The following is an 8,643-nucleotide window of genomic DNA, read 5'->3' as shown; positions in this document are numbered from 1 at the left end:
AGCTTTTATTCCTACAGAGGTTAGATACAATCATCAAATATGATAGTTATCATATCCCTTTGGCCAGATTTGGTGAGTATAAATATCAAAAAATGCTTTCAGGGAACCTTTTTGAAAATATCCACTGAGGTCTAATTGCTACAGAGTATAGAAAAAAGCCAAATGGGACACGTTGTGTTTTACTTACACTATCCAGTTCCCCCATACATAAAATAATCAAGATTACTCATTAAATTAGAACAATTAAAAAACTCAAAGTGCTGCTACAGTAACACAAAGGAATACACAGGGTATTAGTTATCAATGCTTTATTATTGAAAACAAAATTGAAATTCTTTTATCTGGCACATAAACAATTATTTCTACAAAAAGGAAAGCCTACAAATCTGATAATTTATACAAATAACAGTTTTTCAAAAAATAAAATTTTAATTTAGTAAACTCGTCTTGTGCTCTTTTTTTCTTTTTCTTTTTTTAGCACTGTCTGCAATAATCCACCACAAATCCCTGAGCAGAGAGACATATTTTAAACATGTTTGAAATTTATCCCAAAAGAAGAAAGTTATCAAGCCCAGACCTATATTAAAAAAATGTATTCAGGGACATTCTTGGTAAATTCATGGTAGTCCTTTTTTCTTTTCCTTTTCTTTTGTTGTTTTTTTTTTTTTTAAAGAAACAAACAAAACCAGTTATAAATGCAAGCATGACACCGTATCATAGGAGTGCTCCCCTCTTCCCCCTTTTTGTGCAATGAATAAAAATTACCAAACAATATAAGTACAAGTTGAAGGAGACAACCTGGTGAATGATTAAGACCAAGAAGCCATCAAAGTTTGATGGCTGTGAGCAAATAAAGCTGCAGGACACCACAGTTCTACTACCAAGCTCAGTTACAGTTACTATCTATTTCTATATCTTTTCCCAGAAAGTCAGTAAAGCAGGAGAATAAATTCAAGCTACCATTGTACTCTAACACTGGTTTTGACGATCAAGTAGAAATTCAACTTTTGCTCCTTCAGTTTTGCTTTTCCAGCAAGAACATTATTTGAGAAAAACTTGACACACTCCACAAAACCAAACCATCTTGCCCTTCTGGCCCTTCTGGTGGGCCAGTTGTAAACTTAGCAACTTAGGGTATTTTAGTGAGCAAGAGGAAAGAAAAGGAAATACACATAGATACAGTTTTTCTACTATACTGACTTTGAAACAGCTATTCCCCAATCTATGTCAATACAGATTTAAAATCCAAGCGTAAGGGTAGAATGGCCAAGAAGGTAGAGTATAACTCAAGTGCTCCCTTTCCCATTTGGTACATACAATAGCCACAAAACAAATGCAAGTAAAACCAAATAAAGGAAATAGCAACACTTAGAGACTGTTGTGTTAATGGCAGGTAACATTGCTGCAGTCAAGTAATAAATAAATAAATACAGCAAGGTGTTCTTCTCTACATTTTTGTTGGAATGGTGCTCGACAGTTAAAAAAGAATACATAAACTAAAAACCCCAAACCCCTTTTCAGTAATAAAGAGTTCTTATCAGAAGATCCTGAAGAAGCTTCAGTTCAAGGTGCTCTACCACTTTAACATTTTATCTATCATTATGAAAGGAATACTGAAGCAGATACCAAAGGGCCATTAAATGAAATAGTAAATTTTCTTACAAACAATAATACTTTTTCCAAAAAAAGAAAGCAGTTAACAAATGGCCTGGGGAAAAGAATTACTAAAGCTTCATATACTTCGATTTAAAATAAATTATTTTTACATTTAAGATCTGAAGACTAAAAGAATAATGAGGCTAAATCATTCTGAAGCAGAAATAAATTGAACCTCACTGAAAGCGTATTTAGATATTTGACAGCTTTGCTGCTAGCATGTGTCAGAATACAAACAGAATGCTAATATTTGGTTAGAATCTGAATAGGTTTGTTTAAAACACCAACAATATGAATAGTAACTGGCAACCACCATTACTGATTCCTCTCAATCTACACTATTTTAAGCATGATCAAATCGATTCCCTTCAGTTATTTGCTAGCCTCATCAATGCACAACATTCCCTTTTCTCTGAGTTGCTCATGAAGTCTCATTTTAGCCTACCCACTAATATTTTCATATCCCATTTTAATTAGTAATTGCAAAAACATAATATGCAGAGTCCAATTTAAAGTTGGACTTATCTGATAGCAAAATAAAGAGAGTCAAACACATTATTCTATAATAACAATTATTTTTTTCTAAGATGACAGTCTGACCAAACTGATTTGGTATCAGGGCCAACATCCCCCTTTCTTGTACTACTAAATCACACCTCTGGTCTTTTTTTTACCAGCCTACTTACTACATCTGATGTAGAATACAGACAGCTCCTTGGTGATTCTGTCTACCTCACAGAAATTTGACTGCGTATCTCAAGAAAACTGCACTGTTAGTTAACAAGCTGAAGTAACAGGCATATTCTCAGTAAACAACTTGGAATGCTGTCATCTAATCATGTGACAGGTTTGGAAAAAAGGGTCCATATAAGCTGTGAAATTGGCTAGCAAGTGGTTCAAAAGTGAGATACAGCAGCATTAAGACAAACTGCAAACACACTGGATTTAGTACACACTTTAATGAGTTACAGTATCAGCCAAACACTTTGACCTACTATTACCACTTGAACTCCCATATGGCTTAGTGTATACTGTGTGATTTTCCCTTCACATTTCTGTGACAGTATACATTTCAAGTACCCACCCAAAAGTAAGCAATATGGGATTTGCAATTATTTATCAAATATACCAAAACAACTTCTTTCATGTGCCATTGTTGCAAATATATTTGCTGTGTAACAAGTTCTTCATGATACCCTCAAAGTCTCCCTTTTTCTATTTCTCTAGCAGAACAGCTTCTCCTAGCAGCAATTAGGACCTCAGATCCTTGCAGTCAAGTCCAGCAAGATCTCTGACCTGACAACTCTGTAGAAGTTCAAGTTCGTGGGTTTAATCACTTTAAGGAAAAGTAGTTCAGAGTTTTCATCATCATGTTTTGGATGTTTTCAAACCTTGTTTCTCCATGATATTCCACAATTTGCGAAGATTGGACTGGGTGATGACATCATCAGGTTTAAGTTGAAGAGCAAGGAGGTAGTTTTCTTCAGCCTCTTTCAGTTTGCCATTCAGATGGAGAATGGCTCCAAGATTCATCAGGGCAGCTGGATACTGGTGCCAATTAAAAAAAAAAAAAAAAAAAGAAGGAAGAATATTACAAATATTTTCAATTTTTAGACAATCTTCTTCCACTTAAATTACTCCCTTATGTTTGCTGATTTTTCATGGAATCAATTAAGTAATTTAGGCAAATACAGATAACAAGAAAAAGTTTCTGAACAGCTGCTGTGTAGTTTGTGCTTTAAACAGGTCAAGCTTTAGTGCCTACAGACATCAGACTTCACTCTTTAATGAGAAAACACAGAACTCAAAAAGCTTTAAATGTGGCAATGTTGGCATAACACAGGTTCCAAGAGAAAATTAAAGTAATCCAAGAGTGAATTAGCAACTAGAATTTAATTTTAATCAAACCCCTTGCCAACAGTTTATAATCACTGGGAATAATTAACACAATAATAATTGGAACTTATCCCTTTCTTCTCTTTGTCTTAATTGTAACTGGTAAGAAATACAGCCTGCTCTCAGAGTCTAAGGATGTCCAGCGGTTCTAGGATATCCACTTAGATTGAGGTTGTGGCAATTATTTCTTAATGAATGACTGAATAAAATTAACAGTGGTGGGAAAATGCTATTTTAATAATAAAAATGTTAAAATTTTGTAACAAATCAATTTAAAAGCTTATGTTACTAGAATTTTTTTCATGTTTAGCTAAGACAAAATGCTTAGCTTGTTTTTATTTTTTTCATCTCTAGGTTATTCTATTATGAAATAATAGGGTCTTCATGATAATAGCATGCCTGGTCACTGGAATTAACAAATATTACAAGGGCAGAAAAGCACATTTATGAAGCTGAAGAGTCTAAATTACCTTTTGGCAAGCACCAAAGGTATTCACATCCTAGTGAGAGCACAGTAAAGGCATTTGTCAAACCAGTGCTTTGCATTTTAAAGAAAAATGGGAAAAAAATACCACACAAAGTTCACAATGGTTCTCACCCTCACGTCAGCCTAAGTTTCAATGAGCTTTAGGAAAACTCACTTTCAAAGTCACATAGTTTTGCCTCAGAGGATAAGTGTTTCAAGTCACCACTCATCACTGTTCTGCTCAAAATAAGATTCAAAATGTGAATAGCATATCAAGTTCAGACTACTGTGAGGGTGTGTTAGTATGCTCTGGGATACTTTCCTGAAGGTATTGTCACTCCAGTGACAATACCTTCAGGAAAGGGGTTAGACACTGGAACAGGTTGCCCAGAGAAGCTGTGAAAGTGTTCAAGGCCAGGTTTGATGGGGTTCTGAGCAGCCTGGTCTAGGCGTCCCTGCTCATGGCAGGAAGGTTTGAACTGATGATCTTCAAGGTCCCTTCCAACCCAAACCATTTGATGATTGTATAAAAATACGTTAGATAGAAGGCAATAAAATATGTACAACAGTTGGTCTCCCAGACTGATGTGGCAATAGGAAATCATTACCATGAGGAAGATTTACCTTTGTTCCAAACCTCTCCACTACAAAGTAAAACTCATTACTCTTATCCTTTTTAATCTAGCTCCAACAAAATCCCTATGATTCTCATGTCCAAAATCTAAATTTTTTGGGGGAAATGTTGTTCAGATCATTCCAATGCTTTATATTATCATACTACATATTCATATTTTTTGAGCTTTTTTCTTGCTTCTTTTAACATATTAATACACACATCACAAAAACTCATAAAGAACTGAGATGCATCAAATTTTTCAGAACAAATGGCTTACAGTTTCAAAATTAGGCAAAACAAAATTAGTTCAACTCTCCTTATTGTAAACACCACAATGCTAATGAAGGGGAATCTGAAGATGCAATTTTTAGATTTACTTTTTCTTGTCTTACCCTGACAGATTTTTTCCACCTTCTGTAAGTCATTCTACTGTGACTCAAATGAACAAAATATGGCAGCTGGGTTTTATATGGTTTTATCAGGTAAATACTCGTCAAAAGAAGGGAAAGTAGGCCACTGAAATGTAATTTATGCAACAAGTAACTCATATTGGCTGCCATATTTCCATAGCTCCATCTTTGAAGTTCCAGTCTTGCATACTGCTTTGTAATGAAATAATTACTCTTTAATTGCAGATGTTCTGGGGGCTAACTGATCTTATTAAAGTGAAGAACGCTTGGAAACCAGCTCCATGTACACTGAAGACTGTCTAAATACCCCCATATCATTATTATATATATACATAAATTTTATAAATTATGTTATGTTATACTTTATTCATTACTAGACTTCAGCTTGTTTGAGACAATTTTCTCAAATCATGAGTAGGAATGTCCATTCCCTCTAGTCATCCTATTTCTTTGTTTAGTGAAAGTTCATGAATGAAAAAGCTTTCTTCAAGTTAGTGACACAGAGCTGTCATATCACTTGAATTACAACTATGTGCACATTTGCACCGAGACAAAGCTTACAATGGACAAGGACTAAAAATACCTTAAACCTAGAAAAACTCATAGAAATAAGACACATGTTTAAATGTGCTCAGGGCTAATTCTACAGCATTCACAAAACTTACTGTGCAGGAAATAACTCAGTTGTCTCATATGGCTTCCAGAATTCCTCCCCATTTCCTCCATACCCTCCTGAAAATATGGTGTGTGTATGGGACTAATCAAGAACATCATACATGTAAGACTATATGCCTAGCTAAGAAACTCTTCTACCATCATGTCTTTAATTTGATATATAATTTCACAAGAGCAAGCAGCACAAACAAATAAAATGAACAAACTGCATGCCTTTTAACTGAAATTTTCCAACTTCTATGCATAATTTTTGATTTCCTGCAGGCCTAGCAAATTCTAGGCCATTATTGTTCTACACAAAGGTGTCCATGGAAAATGTGAACTGATAAATCATTTCAGGTACGAACTGAAACATTCCAACTCTTTTACATTTCAAATAAGGAAGTGCACAGGATTTTGGAAAGACTGTTCCCTAACTTTCTAGGATATCAGTTACCCCAATATTTGCAGTTTTTTGTAACAATCACAAGTATTTTGCACATCTGCAAGATTCTTCATCAGTGGCATTGCTCTCTGGCATTTAAAAAGGATGGTCAGAGGATAAGAGAGAAAGAGACATTTGCTGTAGTTTTGCTTCACATAGATTGTCTTTTATTAAAGACAGCTGATACAACTTTTCAGTACGTTAACAAAGGCAGCAGCTACCACTGCAATAACACGGGACTTGTAGCACTGCATAACAAATGACACCACCTACTACTTCAGAGACTTGAAAGGAGAAACAGGCCTGCCTTCATTTCCTTATGGAGACAGATGCTTTACATCAAAAATAGCTGACTGGCATTTCTATTGAGGTTATAAATGCTGTCTTTTATGGTCTATTTGGAATTATTCCCATTATTAGCATTTTACTGTGGTGTGCTTGTTTCCTTAGTGGTTTTTTGGGGGTGGTGGGGGAAGGTGCACATGGGGAGGAGGGAAAAGGAACAAGAGATTAGTTAATGAATAATGAAATAACACAAGGCAAGCATTTAGTTGCCTGAGGTGGTTTTGGTTTACATTGATGACAATTTTTTCAGATTTACCCTTAAGTACCAAAACAAAAGGAGAGCACTGGGCCATGCAACAATCTTATCAAAAAGTCCCCTCTAAAATTAGAGAACTATAGAATCTTCAAATAATTCAAAATAATTCTGAGTAGTATTTCAGGATTACACTACTGTAGCCATATACAGTATTGGACCCACAACCAGAATCAATCCTAATGACATTGAAGATGAACTGACTTCTTGTTTATCATACCTGGCTCCACGTACAGCAAATGCCATAGCAGAAATACAGTCCCAAACACAAAAAGACAATTTTACTCCAACATGGTCAAGTTATGGAGAGAGAAAAAAAATACACAAACACTTAATCTAGCACAAATATACCTTTTGCATGGCAGAGGAGTATGAAAAAAGAACAGTCCAAACACAAGCAAGGAAATCCAAAATTGTTTTCCTCAAAGTTCTGCTTATAGATGATCTTTTCTGCTCAACACCAAAGATTAGGGCAGTAGATTCTGAGATGAAAGAGCATTTTCTTGATGCTGGGGTAAAAAAATGGCCATAATTTCAATGGAAATTATGGCAGTTTTTACCCCAGCAGAACTACATTTCTACACTTGTAGAATCACAAGTGCAAGATGCTTCTCAATTACCTATTTTAAAGAGTCACTGAAAAGATGTTGCCAAAATCCATCTTGCTCTTAAGGAATTGCTGCTGTATCTGATACTTTAGATGTTCCAAAACAATACCAGGGCTGTTGAATGAATACTGTAATAAGTGGGGCCAACCTACCAGAAACACAGAGACTTTGTATTGTTTTAAAAAAGTGCAATTAGGGGCACTTTTTCTTTTTATCTTTCTGCAGTGATAGCAAGATTTTTCTCTTGAACTTTTACTACTGGTGGAAGGAAGAGCAGGGGAGGAACAGGCTTCTAAAGAACTGCAGTTTGCATATGCGGTGTCTGGTATTTTGTCACAAACAGTACATGAACCACAATTAAGACACTGATGTCCCATAAGCTGGCTAACAACAGTCAATTGTCCAGGTACTGATGATTTGGTGCAAAAAACCATTCTGGATCTAGATGACAGAATGTATTGCAAAGTAGTTTGGATTAGACAGAATAAAAAAGCTAAAATTCAAAGCTGAAAGGGATTTCTGTTGTCATCAAACCGGACAGCAAAACATTCAGTTCTGCTGGAAAACAAATAAACAAAAAAATCAGCATCTCTGCAAGCTCTTAAAATGGAAAAATGCTTTGCAAATTTTCCTCTACAAAAGTTAAATTAAATTTCCAATCTGCTTATGAACAATTTTAGTAAGAATGCTTTTGTGTCAACAACAGCTTTCAGTTTAAACAGTTAAGAGGGGAAATGGAGAGGAAAACATTTACCCTGCCAGTATTAATCTGAAGACAGAGCACAGTTTCCACTGTTGTATTAGTCAAGACCTACACATCTCTGCTGCAAAGGGAACCTGTGCCCCTATCTAATTACCTTAAGAATGAGTAACATAAATACCTATATAAATTTAAACAACAATAGACCAAGGATCTGGAGGAGAGTGAATCTGATCCTTGGATTGAGTCATCATTTTTAAGAGTAGTACGTCCTTAACACCACATAGAGAATAACCTCACCTATTATTTACTAACATGTCATTAAACAGAAAGAGACCTCAATCATTGCTCACCAAATTAACAAATTATTGATTTCCAGGCAGGATGCACACCCTGCAGAAAAAAAGGACCTCCAAAGAAAGAATAAATAAATAAAGACATTTTAAAAAGTAAATAAGAATTAAATAGTTTCTGTTGAACACTACTTATATATAGTCTAAGATGAGGATAATATGCTAATAAGCTAGAAAAATTGAATGATTTAATACCTGGCCACCTTAACAGCTGATGATACTACAAAAACATTAGGTCATG

General features: G+C 35.1%; 1 protein-coding gene across 1 annotated transcript in view; it reads right to left on the bottom strand.

Moving 5' to 3' along the window:
- Window positions 1–291: 291 nt before the first annotated feature.
- TMTC2 (transmembrane O-mannosyltransferase targeting cadherins 2) overlaps window positions 292–8,643 on the bottom strand; it is a 242,120-nt gene continuing 233,768 nt past the window's right edge. Inside the window, exon 12 of the mRNA XM_030238179.2 lies at window positions 292–3,204. Within this exon, the coding sequence (XP_030094039.1) occupies window positions 3,025–3,204 (180 nt within the window). The 3' untranslated portion in view covers window positions 292–3,024. The remainder of the gene's footprint in view (window positions 3,205–8,643) is intronic.

Source organism: Serinus canaria, chromosome 1A (genome assembly GCF_022539315.1).
Source record: "Serinus canaria isolate serCan28SL12 chromosome 1A, serCan2020, whole genome shotgun sequence".
NCBI classification, from domain to species: domain Eukaryota; kingdom Metazoa; phylum Chordata; class Aves; order Passeriformes; family Fringillidae; genus Serinus; species Serinus canaria.
The sequence above is the reverse complement of the archived record's forward strand: the minus strand, read 5'-3'. Positions and strand labels throughout refer to the sequence as shown.